The 25,584-nt window shown below is 39.1% G+C and overlaps 1 protein-coding gene and 1 long non-coding RNA gene across 4 annotated transcripts in view; both read left to right on the top strand.

Moving 5' to 3' along the window:
• Positions 1-21,468, top strand: part of MTSS1 (MTSS I-BAR domain containing 1) — a 172,584-nt gene extending 151,116 nt beyond the window's left edge. The window contains exons 6-15 of one of the 3 annotated variants that reach the window (XM_063451082.1): positions 2,766-2,840; positions 3,692-3,849; positions 5,060-5,167; positions 6,072-6,169; positions 10,170-10,380; positions 12,343-12,462; positions 15,374-15,559; positions 18,906-19,064; positions 19,770-19,932; positions 20,731-21,468. In XM_063451082.1, the coding sequence (XP_063307152.1) occupies positions 2,766-2,840; positions 3,692-3,849; positions 5,060-5,167; positions 6,072-6,169; positions 10,170-10,380; positions 12,343-12,462; positions 15,374-15,559; positions 18,906-19,064; positions 19,770-19,932; positions 20,731-21,419 (1,967 nt within the window). In that variant the 3' untranslated portion in view covers positions 21,420-21,468. The remainder of the gene's footprint in view (positions 1-2,765; positions 2,841-3,691; positions 3,850-5,059; positions 5,168-6,071; positions 6,170-10,169; positions 10,381-12,342; positions 12,463-15,373; positions 15,560-18,905; positions 19,065-19,769; positions 19,933-20,730) is intronic. The other 2 variants (XM_063451083.1, XM_063451084.1) reach the window with 2 other exon arrangements.
• Positions 21,469-23,295: 1,827 nt separating this feature from the next.
• LOC134608347 (uncharacterized) lies at positions 23,296-24,950 on the top strand. The gene is made up of 2 exons (XR_010090736.1): positions 23,296-23,422; positions 23,455-24,950. It is a non-coding gene; the product is annotated as an uncharacterized LOC134608347 (long non-coding RNA).
• Positions 24,951-25,584: the final 634 nt, after the last annotated feature.

Here is a 25,584-nt window from a genome sequence, read left to right on the forward strand (position 1 = left end):
TAAACCTTCCATGAAGGCCGTAGTTAACCCATTATTGGTCCAATCGACCTGTGAGGCAAGGGTACGAAACTGTATAGCGTAATCAGCCACAGACCTAGAACCCTGTTTAACCCTCATTAATGCTCTAGCGGCATTCTTAGACCTTTTCATAGTATCAAAAGTTCTGCGAAAAGCTGTTAGGAAACTGTGAAAGTTATGCACCATAGGTCCATTAGCCTCCCAAATAGGGTTTGCCCATTCAAGTGCTTTGTCGGTAAGTTGGTGCATAAAGAACCCAACTTTAGACCTCTCTGTGGGAAATGAACGTGGATACATTTCAAAATGAAACTCTATTTGGTTAATGAACCCTCTGCATGTCTTAGAATCCCCTCCATACCTAGGAGGAGGCGTTAAATGTGCTGTAGCGTTAGGCATAGTCGATACTTCAGGAAGCAGGGGTGCAGGAGGGTTAGGTGCGGTTGCTGGAATGGTTCTAGCTAAGAGCGTCTGGAGAGCCTGAGCTATTTGATCCATACGGTGATCCTGCTCTACAAATCTAGCCTCATGGGTCGCCATCTGTTGAGCTAAATCTGCGGGGTCCATGGCCCTATCGTAATGTAACGAGTATATACCCCTACACGCAGGATCCAGCCTAACAGAAGACAGTACAGAGGAGAGATACGTCTACCGGACCTTAGAGTGGCTGGACTCGACGTAATAGGATAAGACAGAGTCAGGAACGATCCGAGGTCAAGGGCACAAAGAGACAGCGTAAACGAAAACTAGCCGGGGACTGGTACACAGGAATCAGCAAGCCGGCAAACAGTACAGAATAGGATAAAGCGAAAACGAAGTCAGAATACAAAGCCAAGGTCAAATACGGAGAAACACAACTGAACACAACAAGCACTAAAGGGAACTGTAGCAGAAACCACGATAGGGCAACGAACTAAGGGAAAAGGGTAAGTATAAGTAGCCTTCAAACTAATGTGATTGGCTCCTGTCACTTCCACTCCCCCAACAGGTAAGTGTATGGGGTGATTGGCATGACAGGAGCCAATGGGAGCCTTTTTGCAATTTAGGCTCCTACTGTCTCTTTAAGAGCGCGCCCGAGATTCGCGGCGCGCTCTTAGCTGCAGGCGGGACACGTGACCGCTTCTCGCGGTCACTGCCCGCCTTCCTGTCTGAACAGTCGGACGAGCCGCGCGCGGCTCGTGCAGCCGCAGGACCGCGCGCGGCTTGAAGAGAGGACCGCGTCCGGCCCCTGGATAAGGTAAGTACCGCTACAATCTCTGACTAATCAGATCCCCATGGGTCCATCTCTGACTAATCAGATCCCCATGGGTCCATCTCTGACTAATCAGATCCCCATGGGTCCATCTCTGACTAATCAGATCCCCATGGGTCCATCTCTGACTAATCAGATCCCCATGGGTCCATCTCTGACTAATCAGATCCCCATGGGTCCATCTCTGACTAATCAGATCCCCATGGGTCCATCTCTGACTAATCAGATCCCCATGGGTCCATCTCTGACTAATCAGATCCCCGTGGGTCCATCTCTGACTAATCAGATCCCCGTGGGTCCATCTCTGACTAATCAGATCCCCATGGGTCCATCTCTGACTAATCAGATCCCCATGGGTCCATCTCTGACTAATCAGATCCCCATGGGTCCATCTCTGACTAATCAGATCCCCATGGGTCCATCTCTGACCAATCAGAGCCCGGGGTCCATCTCTGACCAATCAGAGCCCGGGGTCCATCTCTGACCAATCAGAGCCCGGGGTCCATCTCTGACCAATCAGAGCCCGGGGTCCATCTCTGACCAATCAGAGCCCGGGGTCCATCTCTGACCAATCAGAGCCCGGGGTCCATCTCTGACCAATCAGAGCCCGGGGTCCATCTCTGACCAATCAGAGCCCGGGGTCCATCTCTGACCAATCAGAGCCCGGGGTCCATCTCTGACCAATCAGAGCCCGGGGTCCACCTCTGACCAATCAGAGCCCCGGGTCCACCTCTGACCAATCAGAGCCCCGTGGTCCACCTCTGACCAATCAGAGCCCCGTGGTCCACCTCTGACCAATCAGAGCCCCGTGGTCCACCTCTGACCAATCAGAGCCCCGTGGTCCACCTCTGACCAATCAGAGCCCCGTGGTCCACCTCTGACCAATCAGAGCCCCGTGGTCCACCTCTGACCAATCAGAGCCCCGTGGTCCACCTCTGACCAATCAGAGCCCCGTGGTCCACCTCTGACCAATCAGAGCCCCGTGGTCCACCTCTGACCAATCAGAGCCCCGTGGTCCACCTCTGACCAGTCAGAGCCCCGTGGTCCACCTGTGACCAGTCAGATCCCCGTGGTCCACCTCTGACCAGTCAGATCCCCAGGGTCCACCTCCTGTGCGGCATGGGATGCAGAAACACTCCCCTTAAATCATGCAAAATATTGTACCAGGTTACCTGCAGCCCTGTGTGCTTCCTTTGTTTGGAAATACACACTGATGCAATACTCACCAAGCACACTCAGAAGCAGACATACACATGCAAAGTGGAGGATTTACCTTTGCACATATTCACATATTTCATAGAACTTTAGTGATTGCAAGAAATCCAAAAAATTTTAGAATGATGTTTCTTTGTTACCTGCTGGTCACTTTGACCCCCCTCTTCCAACATGACGTGTTTCATTTTTTGCTCTAAACTACTCTACTGGGTGATGTCTTGACTTTGGAAGTTGTAGTAATCTGCCGTTTAGCTTGATAATTGTTTTTCTCTTTTTTTTCCAGAATACAAGAAAGCCCGTCAAGAGATCAAAAAGAAATCGTCAGACACATTAAAATTGCAAAAAAAAGCAAAGAAAGGTAAAAAGCCCTAATGAAAGAAAATAAGCATTTTAATCGGAACGTGGAATGCAACACTTTCTTGTTCCTTCACAAAAGTAAATCCGATGGAAGCGTTTTCAGGGATAAATACTGTTGGGTAAATAAGTATATATTGCTTCATACCAGAAGAGAGAGAACTCTCGAAAGCTTGTCTTTTAATTATTATATTGGTCTAATAAAGGTATCATTGCATACCGCAATACTCTGGTATTTTGGCATTATATATATTTACCTACGTGACTGTATGATACATTCTTTCAAAGGTGCGGTCATGCAAAACTATGGGTATAAAATGTATTTACATTTTTTTTTATTAAATTAGTAAAATAAAAATTGAATGTTGAGCTGCGCAAAAATCTCGGTAGTGATGGTTCCTTTTTAACAATAATGTGAGATTGCCACCCTGAAGTTCTGTTCAGGCTGACAATAAATCCACTCTGTATATTCTGCTAACAAATTTTATATTATCGATGTACACATTAATTCTCAATTTTAAATGTTTTCCAAAAATAACTCGCTCTGTCTGTTGACCTCTGTTTTAGAGCTTTCGGTGCCACGAATGAATAGGGGTTTGTTATCTCTACTCCTTAGAAATTGACCCTTAAAGTGTCTTTGTCTAACGGTCTAATCGCGCCAACGTAGTGTGGATTGATGATCAGACAGCAGTGTGCTGCACACTTGTCAGGCACTGAAACCGTTAATGCATTGAATAAGTGAATGTTTCTATTTTGAGGTCCGGGTAATCACTTTGCAGGTTGCGAACGCTGATTTGTCACTTTCGTAACAAGCCGCCACTGCTCTTTCAGTCTTTTCTTGTTCGTTGGTTGCAGGAAGAGGAGATATTCAGCCGCAGCTGGACAGTGCACTGCAAGATGTCAATGACAAGTACTTGCTTCTGGAGGAGACGGAGAAGCAGGCAGTGAGAAAGGCCCTTATCGAAGAACGCAGCCGTTTCTGTACTTTTATCTCCATGCTGAGACCAGTCATTGTAAGAGTTGTGCTGTTACAGACTCGAAAATGTATCTGAGGTCCTACACCTGATGGCTTGTTTTAGAGTTTGATGTGAAGATGTCTTTCACATACTGTTAAATCTTTGTGATGAATTTTAAAATAACATTAAGGAATTATTATTATTATTATTATTTCTTCACTAGTTCACAAAGTATTTAGAATAAATGAACTAATTGGAAAAAAATAGCTAAATGTTCAACTTGTCAATTCATCTAAAATGTGCCGTTTCCTTGATAATGCCCCATAATGAATATACCTTGGTGTGTTTCGGATGGGGAGGCCAGTTGGGGAAGGGTTTGGGGAAAGAAGACAGGTGTGATTAAAAATAGCAGGAACTGTAAAGGTGAGAATGATTGGGGTGGAGGAGCGAAGGATTCCTTGAGAGGTTGAGCTACATAATAAAAATGACATACTTTGTACACTTAAAATAAATACATATGTTTCTTGAATGTTCTTACCTTGACAATGGCACTCATGAAACAAAGAAACAAGCAAATGATACAAATAGAAGTGCAGAATATGAATGCATTATCTAGCACCTTCGATACCAAATGATTTATAGGTATTTTATAGGTGACAGAGGGAAAACTTGAGTATAGTACGCAGGACTCATTTTCCACTTGCCACTACCCATTGGCAAGTGAAACCGGAGCCCTGGCGAGTAGATATCCACATAATTGATATGTGCACCGTGGACCCTCCAGGTTTGCAGAGGCAAGTAACTGTTAAAACCTGGCTAGTAGGAAATTATTTTGTAAGCCCTAATGAAGATCATGAAAGTAGTGTAAAACCACAATGAATGAATGAATGAATAGACTCTTCCAAATAGCCTTGAAAGTGGAAATAAACATTCCGTAGGAGCACTTATGAAAGACCGCCTTGCCATGACTGTTTCCACCATGGGCAAACTGCTTCTCCCAATTTAACAGTGTTTGACATCACACCTATAGTAGTGGAACCCGCTATTTAAACTATTTATAAAGAATAGAATATCCAACTACCCAAATAATACCCAACAGAGTCATTTAGTGTTTAAAGGTTTGTGAGTCTACACAAAATATAATTTTTGTTTGGGGATGCCGAACACTTTTTTTAAAAAAATTTTGGACAGTTATGGAAATAGTTTCAGTATTTTTGAAGGGGTATTTACATGATGTTGTGTCCTGACACATTGCTCGTCCATGCAGGAGGAAGAAATCTCAATGCTGGGAGAGATTACCCACCTGCAAACCATATCTGAGGATCTGAAGAATCTCACCATGGATCCACATAAACTGCCTTCTGCCAGCGAGCAGGTTAGTGAATGGTATAAAGAATCAGATCTGCAAGACAATGTTTCCTCAAAGGTGATCAGCCTGGTATTTAAAGGATATTTAAATTAAATAATATCTCAGGCAGCCCCTTAGAAGGGACACTTAAATGGTTGCAAACACATGGCAATTTCCAGGATTTGCAATGGCTGGGACTGTTAAATAGCAAGGCCTCTGGGCCGCACAGCATTTCCCCTGCGAATGAAGTCCACTCATCCTGTTTGGTTCCTCCACTATATTGTATACACAGGCTCCTTTTTGGTGATTTCTCGACCTCTGCAAGACAAGGAATGACCTTGTTTTATACCTGCTTTGCGGCACTCACTGTTGGTTTCAATTTTTTATTTTTTTTCCCTGAACACCTCTCTCCTTCCCCTTTTTAGTAAGAGGAAGATGGAGATCCCTGGGAATATAATATAAATGTATTTCTTGTACAATATTTCACAAATCCATGTACACGAAATACAGTTCAGCCATAAGGTCTTGCCCCAGGACCATAACATGAAATGTTCCTCCCCTAATTACATAACAAATAATGAGATAATTGTTTAAATCTGTTGCTGGTGTAATTTTTTTTGTAGTTTCAGCTTGATTTTAAAATGTATTTTGTGTAATATTGGTTTATAAAACGTTATACAAAAGTAACATTTCTGTAAAACAGACATTTCAGTATCTTGAAAACAGTCTTTAACATGTACCTGATTTCCATTTTAAGCCTTTACTACATTTGTCGTTAACATATCTCTTTTCTTCTGGGCCACTCTATTGCTACTATTTTCTTTTTGTTTTATCAAATTCACGATTTTCACGATATGCTTAATACGTATACAAGCAAAAGGAAATAAAGATTTAACCAAGATACTGTAACTTTACCATTTTTTTACACCAGGTGATTCATGATTTGAAAGGCTCGGACTATACCTGGTCTTACCAGACTCCACCATCGTCGCCAAGCACCACGATGTCTCGCAAATCCAGTGTCTGCAGGTACGTTGTTGGAAGGAGTTTTGCTTTTACCATTATAGAATACAGTGCCAGGTTATTTTCCTCAGTGCATTGAAACATTGTAAATGCGTTTCGCCTTCTCGCTATTTGCAGAGTGCTGTGGTGGTTTCTTTCTTGTCATTACAAGGTGGCTAAGCCCATTGAACTTATATGATGCACATTATAAAAAATATAAAAACCTATTCCTATTATTAATTTTACGTGTGAATATTGAAAATAAGTAGTATTCATTGTTCTTAAAACCGTGTTAATGAGCAGATACATGCTGACCACTCATATTCATGGAAAACAAAACATTTGCTAGTCATGTGTGATATTTTCAGAAGTAGTGCAATACTGATTGGTCAGTTCCATCTGAGCACATGTGAGCCCAGCTAGGGTACAAATGCTGTCTAAGGAGATGGCTGTATAGTATTTCAAATGCCCTCTTGAGGCCATATATGGAACTGCAGGTAGAATAAGTCTTCTAGTAATTAATTTGTTTTGCCTTTTTTCCATTGCCAACCATTTGAAATGTCAAATTAGTGTAAATATTGTTTTCACATTAAGGTTCTATTAATTCCATACAAACACAAATCTTTTATTTTAGTAAGTAGTCACAAAGACAGAACTGTTCTTTAACGGCACTCAGAGAGTAAAAAAAAAAAAAAAAAGAAATCTTTAAGTCACTCAATGATTGTCCATTCAATCATTGTATAAAAAAGGGGGAAAAAAATAATTTTATGAAGCTGTGCTGTTACCTAAGGACCTATCGTGTTTTCATTACTGGAGATTGATAACTATGTATATGCCTTTAAATGCATAAAGACTGTGTTATAATTGAAAACCTTCCATGTTGATCGAATTTGAGAATGTGTCAAAATGAAAATTAGAATTGGGTAAACTAACCCTTTCATTTCTGGAGAACCAACCTGTGACATTCTGGATGCTGTACACTTCAACTCCCAGTAGGCAAAGCCAGCCTTACCTTTGGAGTTATTGTGCAAACCAGCCAGTTTGTCAGAGGTCATATGATTTTTTTTGTAACAATAAATTGCTTAAGACCGGCTGCTTGTCCCATATAACCCTGCGTGTTAGATTACCTGCCTTTGCATTCACCTCCGACAAACAGTTTTTTTTGCTACTGAATAAAACAGTTTATTCCGCATGCTGGTTTTTGCTGTGAATTTTGAATGGTTTAGACTTTTCCATTCCCTGGCTGGTAGGTATTTCCCAGCTCACGATTCGTGAAGCTTGTTTCCTACTTGTGTCTGTTCCTCCAATTGTATTCCGTCTGAATGAACACACTCTCCTAGTTCCCTCCTAGCATGTTCGATCCAGCAAGACTACTGTTTAGTGAGATGTCTGTGCAATTAAATGTATATATCCTTCGCCTTTCATAGAATATATATTTACAGAAAAGGTGTGATGGCAAATGCCTTGTTTCAAACCACCATAGGGATTTATATATAATAATAAACATATATAAACCAGGGCCGTAAATCTAGACAGTATTAAATTGGGCATTACAAATGATCCCAGATGTTTCAGTATTGGTTAGCTTTGGCATTCCATGTTGAATTAATTTTCCATCATGCTCCAACATATAGGGGAAATATAGGTACCGAGACCATTTCAGACTCCTTGCAGTGGTCTGGGTGCAGTGTCCCTGTCCCTCTAACCCTGCAAGTGAAAACATAGCAGTTACATTCAATGCAAGGTTAAGACTGCCTCTAGTGGCCACTAGAGGAGCTTCCTGGCCTTTCACATCTTGACATTGAGTCAATGCTTTCCTATAGGGAAGGCCTAATGCATGTGGGGCTGGCTGTGCATGCACATTGGGTTACCCCCACTTCTGACACCTTAAGTAAATGGGGGGGGGAAATCACATTTCATTTATTTTTTTAACCCTTTATTGGCCAAAAGATGTGGAGCGAGTGCAGAGGGACAGAGTGTTAGAGTGTTAGGCATACAGTTTTCTATTATTATCACTATAGGCTTCCTACAAGGCCACAGGTTATTGTATCAGGATGAGGTCACTTAGCATCCCTTGCTTCGGACTGACATTCAAAATTCTGGCTGGATAACGGGATATTAGAACGCTGCTTCTCAAACCCAGCATTTAGCATTGCAGGTATTATCCGGATCTACATTTGAACAGACTTGGGAAAAATATAACTTATAAATCATTGAGATAAAAGGGTTTGGGTGACTTTAGTCGTTCTTTAAAACTCAGAACTATTCAGATATTAAATTATATTATTAACTTTTGGGCAAGGTTAAAAACCCTTTGCTTTGTGTTTTGAAGGGTTAATGCCAGTATCCGAGAGAAAGTGTGGGTTCACTCTTGCTCAGGAGAGGAAGGAAATAATTAGAATGCTAAAGAGGTCACATACCAACTCAGCCAAGATTTCAAATTAAGGAGAGGTGTGCAAGATTTCAAGTTAAGGAGAGATTATGGGAATTGTAATCCCACAATACGTATAGAATGTAGAGTCCGTAATAAGACGAGATCAGTCTATATTATGACATGGTAATTTTCTATATTCTAACATTGGACTATACACATCAGAGATGGAAAAGGGGTACTTACACAAAGAGCATATCATCCACACTGCACATTTTACACTCCATTTACTCTGAATGTTGTTGTTAAGGTGTAGTTTCCCTTTCCAGAGTTTTTGTATTAACCTTTAGTCTGAGCAGATATTTTTGAATAATTAAAGGGATGCTGTAGTCACCAGAACAACTACAGCTTATTGAATTTGTTCTGGTGAGTAGAATAATTACCTTCAGGCTTTTTGCTGTAAACGCTGTCTTTTCAGAGCAAATGCAGTGTTTACATTACAGTAGTTACTCCTCAGATGGCTGCTAGAACTGCTTCCTTAAGCAGTCTTGCCTAGTGTGCATCACAACATATCAGTGTCTCCACCCTCTGCATGCAGACACTGAACTTTCCTCATAAAGATTAATTGATTGCATGTATCTTTATGCGGAGATGCTGATTGGCCAGGGCTGTGTTTGACTTGTGTTGGCTCTGCCCCTGACCTGTCTCCTTCAGTCTCAGCCAATCCTATGGGCAAGCATTGTGATTGGTTTAGAACAACACTTCTGATGATGTCAGCAGACAGCTTGAAGGTCTGAGGCAGACAGAGGCAGAGCCAGCGGCTTGAATACAAGTAAGATTTTACTATATTTAGGGTGTAAGAGAGGGCCAGGGGGGCTAGATGGTGGTTTTAACACTATAGGGTCAGAAATATATGTTTGTGTTTCTGACCCTATAGTGCTCCTTTAACTAAAGCATTACACTCAACTCACTATACAGAATTCTAGGAATGTTCACTGTTGCCATAATTAATAACTGGAATATGCAGTGTTGCCTAAGAGTTCAATCACACATATCAGGATGGAATTAGTAAAACTTTGATTTCTGAGATTTAGATTTGCCATCACTCCTGCTAAGTAGTCAAATCATGATTTTTTTTTTACATTGTAACCCTTTGCATATTAAAGGGTTAGCTTTGAACATTCCTTGAAACAGTGCTTAATAGATATATACAGAAATGCACACAGACCGTATAAGGGCGGTATCCTGATATTGTCTGGCTGGGGTCAGAGTTGTTGGATGCAAGTGGCCAAAGACTGATCCTGGACTATTGTAGAACTCTTAACTCCCATTATTCTTTGCTAGCCTTCAGGCTGGTAAAACATCCTAAGAGTTTGAGGTTTACAAAAGCTGGAGGGACTACATATTAACCACTATACGTTCTCGCTCAGCTTGATCCCAGCCACAGATACTGCAATGTCTGTTCCCTTTGTGTCTCATTTTATTTTTAAGTTTTGGTGATGCTGCTTGTTTGCTGGAGACTTGCGGAATTTTAATTTGGTGCTTGGTTTCCCTTCCCCCCACTTTTATTCAAACCCCTCACCCCTTACCCTTCCTACACAACCTTGGCCATCCCTCTTGTCTTCTTATCCGGACCCCCATCTTTGTCTCATGCAGCAGTCTGAACAGCGTTAACAGTAGTGACTCCAGATCGAGTGGCTCTCACTCACACTCACCCACTTCACACTATCGCTATCGCAGCTCCAATCTGCCTCAGCAGGCCCCCATGCGGCTGTCCAGTGTCTCCTCCCACGACTCCGGCTTCATTTCCCAGGATGCCTTTCAGTCGAAGTCTCCATCTCCTATGCCGCCTGAGGCTGTTAATCAGGTAAAGGATATTGTTTATTAAGACATTTATTAACAGGAATGATCAGCCTCCGTTGTTCCCATGGTATGAAGTTCAGACATACGAGATTGGCCTGGCGCTAATGAAGAAACGTTATCACTGGCCTTAACTGCTCTGTGTTGATTTATCCTGTGTCACTACTTCTACTATACTGCGTGGGCTCATCCTATGCCAGCGGTAGACCACCTTTGGCACTCCAAATGTTGTGGACTACATCTCTCATAATGCTCTTACAGCCATAATGCTGGCAAAGCATCAGGGGAAGTGTAGTCCACAACATCTGGAGTGCCGACGGTTGCCTACCCCTGTTTTAAGCCATATACAAAATAATTCTGCTAGGGCTCAGATGGCTACATTTTGGCAGTGAAATCCTAGATTTAGCATGGTGTCCAACAATGCATCATGGGAAATGTAGTACAAAGTAATAACCGGACCAAATGTTTGCTGTCACTGTTTTAGGACACAAAGCCAAGTGCTCTAAAAAATAAAGACCACCACTCCATAGTTGGTATAACAAGCACCCTATAAGTGAACATTGTTTTGACTAAATAAAAAACCTCTGAGTGCTTCGAAATGTTCACCTTAATGGAAACTCGATAAACTTTGGAGAGCTTATTATGCCAACTGTTTGGTAGCTAATATTGTGTGAGTGCTGGTTACCTACTCTGCTTTGTACAAATCCGATGCGGACATTTTCAGTTAAAGACAGACATTTGTATGTTCGCACACCTACCATTTAGATTAATGTTGGCAAACCTATTTCTAGCCCGCAATTGGCCATGCAGTCTCTTGCGGGTGTTTTTTTTTGGGGGGGTGGAGGGGGGGTGGGGGGCATCATTTTAGGAGACCAGCCTTTGGAACTCTAGCCATTGTTAGATTAACTTTATTCTCTGAAAGTGAAACTGATTTCAAATTCTTAGCATCAACATACCAGGCTTAGCATCTCACACATTTCTAAAACGTGGCTTACTTTTATATGAAATAGAATCTGTTTTGTTTAGTTGGATAACCTTTGTACTGAATAGTAGTTCCTTAGACAATGTTCTATTCAAACTGGGAGATTTTCTTGTTCTCTCGTTGAATGGCACAGACATCTTTGAAATGTAAACCAGCAGAAAGTCCGGGCAGCTACTGTTTCCAACCCTTATTGCTGTTCATGGAGTCTCACTGCAAATATATCTTGGTTCTCCCAAAGTGATTTAAAATGAGATTAACCTGACAGCAGGTGCAGACAATGATGCAGCCACATTCTGTCTCTATCTGACATTTAACAATGTAAACCGTGAAAAGGACAGTTCATTTTCTTTCGAAGTTAAAAAAACTTTTTAAAAACATTTTTATTATAATATTTCAAGATAACTGCATTTACTTTATCCAAATGCCTGTTACTTTGTAGCAACATCCTGCTGTTAGCAACCACTTGAGGACCTATCCTGTGATTTTATCATCTCTCACAGCCCCGTTCCGGGGTACCGATGCATTTCATTTCTAAACATTTATTGGTGCAGTGAGATGGTGTTACCCTTGTTTTACCCGTTTTAAGCATTTTCAGTTTTCTTCTTAGCTCCGTACTTACCAATTTGAAGTTTTTAATTACTTTTTTAAATAGTGTGTGGTTTTATAAGCCTAGAAAAATATTTTAGTGGCTTATTTATGATCAGCCTTTACATTCAACTGCAGCAACCCCGGCAGTCTTAGCTTTTATTATAAATGTCCGATTTCTGACAGTGTATAATCCTGTTCTATCTCAAATTCTGAAGTTATCTAATGCTGGACACCAGAAGCCTGTGAAATTATGAATAAAAACTGTGTTCGTCGAATAAGCTACTTTATAGAACATGCTTTATTTCACCATTCTTGGCTCTTAGCAAGTTACCAAGAGTCTGATTTTAATTGTTACTCCTTTGCCTCTCTCCCTGATCGTTGCTTATTGTTTTACCGCAGAATTCGTCCAGTTCTGCATCTTCAGAAGCCTCAGAAACCTGCCAGTCTGTGAGTGAGTGCAGCTCCCCTACATCGGTGAGCTCTGGTTCCACCATGGGAGCGTGGGCCTCCACTGACAAGGTGAATATGTCGCCGTGCTTGTTATGTGTCCAATGTCCACATTGTGTGCTCACTTTTGCGGTTTCCAAAATATTTTTTGTTACAAGGATGTTGTTGTTAATGTATAGTATATACCAAGGATCTGGTGTCCAGCCTGAATCCACTAGCTGTTACATTCTCAAAATTCTTCGCTTCTTATAAATGTGGAACTAATGACTGATAAAGAGTTTTTCTTTAAATAAACATACTAATTTAATTAAAAATAATATGTCTGTACTATGTTTGCCTGGAAATAAGCTTGGCACAACAGTTTTAATACATTATTTTAGGTTATATCTACCAAATATCTCAAGCAGGAGAATAATTTAATTTCTGCTGGGAGATAGAATTTCATTATTACCTTATTGTTTTTACCCCTTTGACTGGTCACATTTAGCCTCTGGCTAGACTAAATAACCTGCACTTGTGTACAACTATAATAATTTGGTTGCTACGCAAAACTTAAAGAAATTCTATTTTTATACTTTAAAGAATTTTTACTTTCAACACCACACTTTATATTGATATAGTACTGCAATACATTTGGTGTTTTCTATTGGTCTACTCATTATTATTATTATTATTTTTTTTTTTTAAAGAGACGCTTTCATGAGTTTCCCCCCAAAATACACCATTATTTCACATTTTAATCTCTGGACCAATACGACTATGCTAGACTACATAAGTATAGATCTATCACACACAGACACTAATACAATGATCTAGTCTGCTTATTTCCTAATTTAAAGGACGGGCATGATTTCGATTTTTATTTCCTTCTCAGGACAGCAGCTCTCTGGGAATTACTGTATTTGATCTAGAACCTAATCTAGAAAATTGCCGCTGGTGTCTATAACACACATTGTTTTGTCCTATTGCTTTGTTTACCTTCCATCTACAGAAAACATCATTCACTTGTAAAATCTCCTATGACATCTCTGTTCCAAGCTTCACAGGTATAGATCGTACAGTCTGCCTTAAAATAAAAACGTATTCCTAATGCTATAGTGTCCTAGTCCATATTCAGATTCAGACACCCCCCCCCCCTCCCCACCCCCATGATATGTAAAAAAAAAAAAAAAAAAAAAAAACCTCACTCCTTTTACCGCTACATAATAATGGAGGCATCTCTTCCATGATGATTGTCCCATTGTCCAGTCCAATACTTCTCATAGAGATGCATTGGGGACGAGATGCACGTGGGCAAAAAGTGTTGCACCCATCCAATCAAATGCTTCTTATTGGGAAGCATTGAGTCCACTACATGCCAGTTGAAGCAGAAGTGTCTTTAGTGGCTGCCAGGAACAATGCCACTAAAGGCATGTTTAACCCTTCAATCAAAACATCGCCGTATCAATTAAACTGCAGGTTTTTAATTGAGTGGTCGAAACGATACGCCCGCTGCTCTCAAACCACTTCATCTAGGTATCCTTTATATTCCATATCATTATGCAGGACATGTATCTTTCTGGTAGATAAGTAGAAATATTTCAAGTGTTTGATTTTCCATAACTTGAAATAATATTCTTTAAAGTGGCATCAACGCCTCTCTGTTCTCACTGCTAATCGTTTGTCCTTTTTCTTGCTCTTTGCTCACAAAAGTCCAAGGATTTTCAGTCTTCAGATTTTTGTGCAATGACAACACCGTTGTCACAATAAATAACTGCAGACATACAGTAGATACAAGCACAGTATAAAAAGGACAATAATGTGTAAAAGTTTTACAGATGATTACGCAGAGAAAATAACAAATAAATAAAACATCGGAGTGTGTGAAAGTAGCATTTTCAGATGAAGCGTTCACATGAGCAGAATCCAGCAGCGAATTATAAAATGTATCCTTGTAAGCAGAGAATGATGCAATGGAATGTGAGCTACACGTAATTCAATATCTAATGTCTCCAAGGTATAATATTTGCTATTACATTCAATAGGCTATATCATGGCTCAGCCAAAGCCGTGTACATTGTAGGGTTAAATACACTGAACATACAGGGGGTGCCAATATTGTAAAGACCAAGGTTTTCTTGTATCATCATTACAGGGTATAGATCTTTACACGTATTGTGTACCTGAGAGTCCATTGTTAGGCATTATTGCTTCCATTCATTCGCTTTTTGTCGTCTTGTTTTCTGCTTCATTTAAAGGGTTACTTAAGGCACCATCACCACTTAATTTATTCCTCTTTTGAGGCAGGGACCAAAAACAGTGGCGTTTTTTTTTGTCTGGAATAACCCTTTAAAGCACACAAATTTCTAAATATGCCTCCTACACCTTATGTTTCTGTAAATTTACTGGTAATTAATGTTTTAATTCATGTTAAATTAAGTGTTTATTGTTCTGTTTAATTTAACTACCTTTTTTTCTAACTTTGTCATTTGCAACAAAATCCTGAGCCAGTTCCATTTTGGAATCTGGTTGAGGGAAAATCAGCATGAAGTAGTGATAGTATTCACTAATCCATTCTTTGAGAGACAGCGCAGGTTTCAGTATAAATATAACAAATGAAATATGACACTTAACCTTCATACTCTTTTTTTAGCCAATTTTTGTGTGTGTCTATCTTGGCATTGCTTTCACGTTGTTTTAATATATATATCTATATCTATCTAGATAGATAGATATAGATATATAATTTATTATTATTTTTTTTATTAATTTTGAATACATTATTTTATAATTAAGCACCGACATGTATTTTGCTACATTGCTTTTGTTTGAAATGTATATGCATCTTCCCTATTGGATGTTTTATCATTTGCCTCAATTATTTGTCCCCGTTTTAGTTGCATATTTTGTTGCTTTTATCACATTTCCTTTGTTGACCATTGCATTGATTTTTGTTTTCTCCCTGTTTTTTTGTTTCCTTTCCTTGTGTGTTGTGTGTCTCCAGTTATCTAATGGGTTTTATCACAATAGTCTGTCCAGTGACCTGGCCTCATCCGCAGGCCCTTTCACCCATTACCCGCTTCCCGCATCCCGTCCCTGGACCCGCTCTAGTTCTGTCCTCCCAGAATGCCATCACTATTACACCATTGGTCCAGGCATTTTACCATCATCTAAGATCCCTTCCTGGAAGGTTTGTGTTTGATTTTGTGTAAGCTTCATTCTCCTCTCTACCTCTCTACATCTCTCCATCTCTCAAATTATGACGTCAATCCAGGACTATGCAACCTTGTTACCTCCATCTTTTGACTCGATGTTCCTTCTGTCCTCACAAAGTTACAGACTGGATCCACTAGTCCAGGGATAGGCAATCTTTGGCACTCCAGTTGTTTTTCGACTACACCTTCCATGATGCTTTGCCAGCATTGTGAGAGATGTAGCCCACAACATCTGGAATGCCAAAGGTTGCCTACCCCTGGGTCTAGTCAGACAGAGCAAGAATACTTGTTGATTCGTCCTGAGTTTCTCACACACCCTATCTACATAGAACAAAATCAGTCCTGGACAATTCTTGCTAAATAAAGTCAGGCGTTTTGAAACAGTGCTTCCTCGAAAGAGTGTACCGTAAAACTGATGCACGCAAAATAAATCTCTCTAACTGAGAAAATAAGCATTTTAAAGGAGATCGATACTATCATTCAAACGTTGCTCCAATTTAAAAGTTACATTGAAAATTTTAGAACCACCAGGTACATAGAAATTGGGGACCATCACACACTCCAGATTTCTCTAAAATGCCTTAAACTTTCTAATGAGGAGTTCATTGGTATTATTCAGGAAAGACACCCCTACCAATAGATTATTTTTTTCCCATTCTGAATTATTATTGACTTTTACATTAAAATAAAAAAAACTCTGTTTATTAATTGGTATTTTGGTGCCTGTGCTCACGTAGACACTTCCAGCCTAAACTCTTTGAGGAAGCACTGCTCTTAATACCTTTCCTTTAAATTTCAGACCGACCATCATCCAACATTATTTTAGACATGTATATCATTTATATTCCAATTGTCATTCCTGATTAATGCCCATCATATTATATTCAAGTAGGAGTACTGCGATTTTCACATTATGGGCTTATTTACTAAAGTGAGAATTAAAACTGAAATTAAAGTGAATTTTAAATTTAGGCCAGATTAGCTGAATTGAACACTCAGTCCCATAGCTGACTTAGAGATTTGTATTTCCCCATTTTCCTATTCTAACCTTAAATTTGAAATTCACCTTGAATTCTCACTTTAGTATTTAAACGGTGAGTTTTGGTAAATTAGCAACGGAACTGCAGCCTAAATTAATAAAGTTGGGGGAAACAAAATCTCCAGTTCAGTCAGTTCACCAAATTAAGTTTAAAAACTGTTACTTTGGTTTGCCTTTTGCAGTTCTGACCTCACTGCGTAGTCATTGAATATAGCTTCATGAAGAAGCATTTAAAATATAGGAGTTTGTTTTCTACATTATTATAAATTTAAAAAAACACACATTTCAGGTAAGTTGATTTTTTTTTTCCCACAAAAAGGTTCACTTTAATTCGCTTTGTCACTCACGTAATTAAAGACATGCACCTGATCTGTTTATAAGGAATGTGAAAGTAACCAATCTCATCATTCTCATCTAATCTGATAGTCGATTTTTCCTCTCCAACCACAGAAACCCTTAAAACACAAGTGACGAAAGATCTTCTCACTGTGAGTGATATTGCTCTTTAAGCAATCAGTGGATTTGTGTGAGTTAATTAGTTGAATTAGTTTCCTATTTTCCAGAAAAGGGAATTTTCTTTTTCCCCCTTGCTAAGTTTTTTAAATTGGGAATTTTTAAAATTTATTTTACTCTTGGAGTTTAATTCTTAATGGACCAATCCAATCACCATAACACGTACGTTTTAGTGCCTAGGGTAAGAAGTCAATCCGTTTACAAATTATTTGACAACTTTGTTGCGGTCCGCCAGGCACCAAGTCGCAGTCTCCAGGAGGGCCAGAACTCCTGCATGGATCTTCTGTTAGCCCTCTTGAGCTAAGCCGTGCAGGGTCAGCTTATTGGCTGAGAATCTCCCCTAGCACTATCAGCCAATCAGCTAAGCCCTGCACTGCGGCAATGCTTGTAAAGGTATGTTTTAAGGGACTATTCCTTAGGTGGCTCAGTATAAAGTTATTCATGCAAGCCAGGTGATTCCTATATTGCCCCAGACCACCGTTATTGATTGTCAAATCTAAGTCAAATCAATAATTTAATGGAACACTATAGGGTCAGAAATACAAACGTGTATTCCTGACCCTATAGTGTTAAAAAAACACTATTTAGGTCCCTTTTCCCCCTTAAATAAATTACAATTCCTTTATTTCAGCGCCGCACAGGTCTGCCGGTGCTGGCTCCACCACTGATGCACCTCCTTGATCTAGATCAGGGGTTTCCAATTAATTTTTCCCGTGGAACACTTTGACATCGTGAAACCCCAACTCCCCTCTGTGTCAGTGTGTATTTGTGTGTCAGATATATATATATATATATATATATATATATATATATATATATACATATACACACACAACCAAACTCTTACCCAGTGCTGGCATGGAGTTTCTATGTCCCATTGGTCCAGTGGGGCTGCTGGGCTGAGCGTGCGGTCCCTGGGGTCCAGTGGGGCTGCTGAGCGGCTGGCGTGCAGGCGGCGAGGGAGCAGTAATCTCTCTGCTCAGCTCCCGTGTGCGCCTCTTAGTGATGCCATATTTCGGCTCCAGCATTACTGCTGTGCGCGCGAGGGAGCTGAGCAGTTAGATCATTGCCCACTGCTCCCTCGCTGCCTGCGGCCATTTTATTTTTAAACATTTTGGCAGAACCCTAGGGTGCCGCGGAAAACCAATTGGGAAACTCTGGCCTAGATCATCAGATTTGACATTCTCTGCCAATCCAATGCTTTACCATTGAATTGGCTGAGATTGTCAAGATCATCAGTTTTGATTGATCTCAGCCAAGGAAGGGGCGGGGACAAATGTATGGTTGGTCACTTAGCATCTCCATATAAAGGTGCATTTTATGGAGAAAGTTCAGAGTCTCTATGCAGAGTGTGCAGACACTGATCGTCAGTGCTTTGTTTTAAATATGCTTTAGGTACAAGTGTAAGTCTTATTTTTTAACCTACCTACTTTTTTTTGTTTGTTTAAAATATTACTTATCAAACCTGTAGCTTTCAAATCTGATGTGGCAAGTTTCGGGTGTGCGTATTTACCTGCAGTTGAGCTAGGGGTAATCTGTTGATACCATATTCTAAACACACACAGTCATACACTTATTTAGATAATCGATAACCTTCCATGTCTTTTTGAACCTACTCTCTTCTTTGAGTCTGACTTCTAATTCTTTTCTTTTACTCTCTATAAAGAGCCATTCATTTTGTTTTGCAAGCCAAATAATACTTGGCATTACCTTGAAAAGGCACACAAATGTGTTTTCAATACATATACAGACTATAACCTTTCATTCAGGACTGGGCTAAGCCAGGTCCATACGACCAGCCATTGGTGAACACCCTTCAGCGGCGCAAACGTGAAGCCGACCCAAATGGAGAAGCCCAAATTGTAACTCCAGGAGATACCGATGATGCTCCGAGTCCCAAGAACACAAGTGTATCTTCCGCATCCAGGGTAAAGAGTGATGTGATCGAAAAAAAGCTCTAATTTAACCCTTCTCTTACAGCAACAAAGAACACATAGGGCTACTTATCCCCCTAAATACTGCTGTTGTCCCTTTGCTGTTACTAATATGTCTCCTGCTGTCACCTGCAATACTGTCTTCTAAAAACTGGAGTGGCAATGTGTGCCCTCTATGGCACCAGCTGATTAAATTTGTTTTTTTTTTAAATCTGCTTTATTTGTATCTCTATAAAATACAGCATGCAAAGGATATGTATAGATGGATAGACATAAGGCAGTATGCTTTACATAGAATGAATAGCTCTTTACTTGGTACATGCACAGCTTTAGCACGCATTTATCTCTTGCATGGGACTGTTTAACTCTAGATGGTGTATACTCGGTATACCATTAAGATTCCAGTCAAACTGGGAGAAATAAAATTAGAGAATCAGTTCACCTCTATAGAGAAATTTAGTGGTGTAAATGGATGGGCCATTCACCACAGTTGAGTTTATTTATAAAGATAATTTTGGACCATATACTAAAACTGGATCAAACCCCGTCGAAATGATTGAAGTTTTCCTGTGGATTTCTCCAGTTTTCGAACATTGCCTCAGAACTACTGTTTACAAATATCCTGCTAATGTATTTTGTGTATCCTTGAGCGTGCGGTACATTGTATTAATTTGTGTGTTTTGTATGTGCTCCATGCAGCAGGGAGAGGAAGCGGAGAACTGCGATGAGTTGGCACTGGCACTGAGTAGGGGTTTGCAGCTAGACACCCAGAGGAGCAGTCGGGATTCGTTGCAGTGTTCGAGTGGCTACAGCACCCAGACAACCACTCCGTGCTGCTCGGAGGACACCATCCCATCACAAGGTAGTTGTTGTAACATTAAGATGAAGATAAGTGCTCAAAGCAAACAAAATTGTTTTTCTTTTTTCTAAATTCTGTTGCAGTTCTCCAAACTCTCCAAATTTGTGCTTGAAGACTCAAAAACAAACCGAAAAGTAGATATTGTGAAATATTTTGCATTACACATAACAATTGTACTTGCACTTAAAGGGACACTTCACACTAATGTGGACTCCTATTTTTTTTTTATAATGCATTTGCAAATACCCCCCCAAAAAATCTGGATCTATACAGGAGTGTTCCAGTCACAATTTTATGAAAAGAGTTCTCGGACAGAATCATGAATTTCATGACTTTGTAAATATTTTTGAAATTGCTTAAAAGCAATAGTATGCAGAGAACATGGGGACTCCCTGTGCCATAACCTATGTGAAGTTAAGATGAACTTAGGGTAATGCCATGCACTGTAACAACCTAAAATGTCAATTTCAATTTACTTGGAGATACTGGGCAGCTTGGTTCATATCTGTCACTGTTGGAGCAAGGAGATTCTCCTGGCATTCAGATCAATACCCTCTTCAGTGAAATTCTGTTTGAGAAATACTAGATTAATATTGGCGACAGTAACAAGATATTGGGGTGATGGCTGTAATGGTGAACTGTCAGGGTCAAAAAGAGAACTGAACGGCTGAGTTCTAAGAAATAGTTTTTAATTTTATATTTGAATGAGAATTGTAATTTCCTTGTCCAGTCTCCAAAAATTGAGTGAGTGATGTCATGTGATGAAAGCTATGATTTTCAGCTTAATCTGTTTTTCTTTAGTTTCAGATTACGATTACTTCTCTGTTAGTGGCGATCAGGAGGGAGATCAACAGGATTTTGACAAATCCTCCACCATCCCAAGAAACAGTGATATCAGCCAGTCTTACAGAAGGATGTTTCAAGCTAAGCGCCCAGCTTCTACTGCTGGACTGCCAGCTACCTTTGGACCTGTTATTGTCACTCCTGGAGTGGCCACCATCCGAAGGACCCCATCTACCAAACCATCCGTGAGACGTGGCACCATTGGAGGAGGTCCTATTCCAATAAAAACACCTGTGATTCCTGTTAAAACACCAACAGTGCCGGACATCCCAAGTGGTCCAACAAGCAGCACAAGTGAAGATTATTCAGAGCAAATTCCTGATTCACCTTCTGCCTCTGAAGGTGGTGTGCTTACCAGCGACATGCCATCTTCTTTGTGGAGTGGGCAAGCCTCTGTCAACCCTCCAGTGCCTGGGATACAAGGCTTGGTTGCAGCAGACCAAAGGCAAGGAAGACCAGAAAATGAAGATGAAGAGGATGAACAGGATTGTTCCCCTACCCTAGAACCCACAGCACCAGCAGAGTCTGAATTGGCAGAACCTCCCATAGGAGATGTCCAAGGTGAAGACATGCTCAACGCAATTCGCCGTGGTGTCAGGCTGAAGAAAACCACCACCAATGATCGTTCAGCTCCTCGACTCTCTTAGAAGAAAAGGAGACCTTCTGAAAGGGAGAGATTGGCGTTCAAAAAAAGAACTGCACCCTGACACTTACTTATCTTTTGTCCATTCCACTGTGTGTTCAAAGGATTTTGTAGGAGCAGAAACAGGGTTGACAAAAAGTACTCTAAAAAAAAAAAAAGAAAGAAATAAGTAATATTATGCTAAAGCAAACTGCATAGAGAAGCAACTTTAATATATGTTGGTGTTCCAATTCTGTAAATAGATTTTATTTCTGCACATAATCCTTTTTTTCCTCTTCCTAATTTTTTTTTTTGGTTCAAATTTTCCCCCATAAGGTGCCAAAATTCACATTACAATTTTTGTATGTCTTTGTAAATTTTGAAAGTTTTGGAAAGAATAAGCGAGAGCAGAATGATTTTTTTTTTTCCTTCAGTGAAAAGAACTGGTATTTTTATTTTCACCAGCTTGTATAGTGCAGAAAATGCGTCACAGTCGTTAAAACTTTTTGTTTTCCTATACGAAAGTTTACCACGAAAGAGGATTTCTTTTTTTTTTTTTTTTTATTATTATTTTAGATAAGTTACTTTTATGTTATAGAGCGGACGTTATAAATTATTGATAACTAAGAGCAATATAATAAACGTTTGAATCCGTTAAGCATGTAACGATGGGTTTAGGGGTCAAGAATGCCATCACCGCACATACTGTTATATTATACACACTCTTGTAATCTCCAGATCATCGATAGTAGCACCATACCATATGCATCAAAGTAAGTCGTTCGAGATTGCCGTGTTCCTGTTTTATAGAGTGCTTTGGTCAGATTTTTCATTTATCCCCACCAACACCCTAGTTTAATCTGTTCTTAATTTGTGAAGGTTTGGAGATTTTTTTTTTTTTTTCCTTCATTTTTTAATAAATATTTCCACCCTGCATGCCTCTTAATATCTAAAAATTATTTCTAAAGGACTGAAGGATGTTGCAGCACAACCTGATATATAGGCCCTTTGTCTGCATCACAACATTTGATTTTAAAACTCTTCAAAGCAATCTTTTATTTTTCATTGTGTGCTCATGTTATTTCACCACGTACTAACAAGTTAAGGACTAGTTATAATTAACATTATAATAATAATTAAGAAAAAAAAAATAGGCTATGGCAATTATTAATAAATTTCAATACAGTAGCAGGGAGTTCTTCTATGTAAGAATCGCTTATTCGAAACTGGGTCCAGCTGGCTGGCTTCCATTATTAAACCCCAAAATTATGTCAATATAGATATATTAAAAAAAAAAAATAAAAAAAAATAAAAAAAATTAAATGGTGTTCTTAATTGTGGAGGCAAGTGACTTTCCTAATATATGTTTATATATGTGTATATATATATATATACATAACATTTTTTCTCCTTTTATTGTGTTCCCAAAGCAATAGGCTGCTTTCTCAGATTTCAAAGGAGTGTCAATGTGGCATAGGACGTATATTAACGGAAGGAACATAGAATCTAATAAATGTGAATTGCTGTTTTGTGATCTATCCTTTTTTTTTTTTTGTGTGTGTGTCTAATTTGAATATAGTATTGCAGATTTTTTTTTGTCTCTTTAAAAATTTAAACCCTGTATGTTCTGTATTAATGAATATAAACACTTGTATTGCTACCACTTTCACAAGGAGAGAATACATAAACAGCGTGCGTTGTATGTAGACATGACAATAGTTCATGAATAGAAACTGATGTTTTACAGTAATATAGTACTGGCGTATACAGAGCTCTGCGGTTAAAGTTTAAAAAATAGTAATATACTAGAAAATAATTAAGAATAAATCAAGCACTCTTTATTTTTTTTTTATCATTTAATGGCTACAGTGGCCTCCAAGAAAAAAAAAGAATTAAAAAAAAAAAAAAGAAAAGAAAAAGAAAAAAATTCTCCAAAATTATTAATTAGGACTTTTTGGTACTGTTATTATACTGTGCAAAGAGTACTTTTTCCATATTGGGACTTTGAGTTTATTTTAAAGTTTTAATGTGGTTGCATAACATTTTCTGTAGCTTAAAAGCATTAAACCGAGAACATATTTGGAATAAAGTATTTAAATAATGTAAAACATTTATTTTTTTTGAGAAGCAAAAAAAATTACTTCTGTACTTTTTTTTTTTTTCTTAATCAAACCCAGGAGGAAAAACCTTGCTTGTAGCAAGTGGCACTGGGAGAAGCACTTTACAATACAAGAGGACAGTATACAAATGTCACACTATATTATAGGATTAAAGGATAAACAATATATTGAGAATAATTGAGAGATTTCTAAAACTAATTTCTGTTTTTCTTATACAGTAAAACTACGTACATGTTATAAATGAAATCAAATTACTTTAGAGCCTCAAATGTTTATATATCGGGCGTTAGTATGTAACCGGAGCATTTGATTTGTCTTCTACCGTAACGTTTATGGTACATTAATCTCTAGCTATTCTAAATAAAAATATTGATTATATTATTTGCCGTCAAAATGCAAATGTTGATTAAGATATATTTACATATAAATGCTGTGACTGCCTCCCCACCCAAAAAAAAAAGTTTAGTTTTTTTTTTTTAATTTTGTTCTTAAACACTATTTAAGTAACATTTCCTTTTTTATACAGCTTGTTTTCATGCCACAAGATTGGCAGGGCTAAACAGCAAAATTGCATACCCTTCTTGCTTAATTTTGCATTTCCCCAAGGTGTTTTAATACTAGAGACATTGGGGGTGTTCTTAAACGTTCAATAAGGTATGGAATTTTAACTTCAAAATGAGTTCTGGGTACGTAATAAATAGTGTAGCGTACGATTACTCACAAAGTGATCAACCAATACTATGTCGTGATTTAAAACGTGGTCTGCTATTGGTTCTTGGGTGAATGTCTACAACTGAACTGGCCAGCCACCCAATCAGTATTTCTCTTTTCAGTGAAACATAGATATTTATATTTCCCACCTCTACACATACATTTTAATCTACAGCTGCTACAATTATCCTTTATACAAAAACAAAAGTTGTCCAACTCAATTGTCTTGCAGTTGTCCAGGCAGATGCTAAAGATGCAGTGTGGAGTGATATGGAGCTTATTGGTTGGTGGTCCAAGGCTGAAGATCTTGTAGGCGAAGATATAATCAATACATAGCAAAGAGTCTCTTTTGAAAGCTGTGTCCAGTGTGTCTATACCATTGCTACTTACCCATAATTTTGCATTATTGTATTGAATTAAGACATATCCCGCATGACTGCCTTTGTTCCGTAGCTCCCCTTACCCAAAGCACATTTTTCGGTCAAATCTTTTTGTATAAATTGTTTCTTGATATTTGCTTTGGTTCCACATTTAAGTAGGCTTTCATTTACATGGCATGTAACCAAGTATTCTGGTGAGGTCCAAGAGTGATTACAGATTTCATTATTTAAAAATAAGACCCCTTCACGGACGATGTTTCTCCAAACACAAGGTGCATTATTTTGTCGACCTTTTATTAGCGGACAGAGATGCATGCGAGTATTCTTAAAAAAGTTTTTTTTTTTTTTTTTTTTTTATCAGTCAGTATCACTTTTGTTTACTCATCAGTCAGTGTATATTTTAGTCACAGCTTCATGCACCGGACTTGATTGCATTTTGTAGACCAGAATGAATACATGCTCCTTTGTTAAATTAGATTGTCAAGAATGCAAGGGACATGCTCTTTGATTTAATAATGCCAAAAATAAAGCCACAATGGTGCTAAGCTTCGCCAATAAACTCAGACTTCTTGTTGGCTGTTGTTGTTGATGACGTGTTGTACAATGTGAAGTTGTTGTGTTTCTGTATAAAGATTTACACTGATATGGTTCCTTTCAAATGTGTTACAGGATAATTGTGACTCAAGGGCACGGATAAAGCCGTATTATGCAAACGTTAATACTATGTAATTGCCAGTGTATTCCTACCATACGTAATAAGACCGCCAAGGCATTACAGACGGACCACATAAGGGGTTGCAAGACAGTTGAATAGAATTTAAAACACACTTTGTTTTGTTCCATATAACCTTCCGCTTGTATTTGGGGCATGGAGGGAGGAGGTTGGGTGGCTGGGTCATTAATCTGGTGCTGAGAATAGACTTTAAATCATGCTGGGCAGGCCACAGATTTTTATTTTTTTTAAATTGTTTTACAATTT

The sequence above is a fragment of the Pelobates fuscus genome, chromosome 4, assembly GCF_036172605.1.
Source record: "Pelobates fuscus isolate aPelFus1 chromosome 4, aPelFus1.pri, whole genome shotgun sequence".
Classification (NCBI taxonomy): Eukaryota; Metazoa; Chordata; class Amphibia; order Anura; family Pelobatidae; genus Pelobates; species Pelobates fuscus.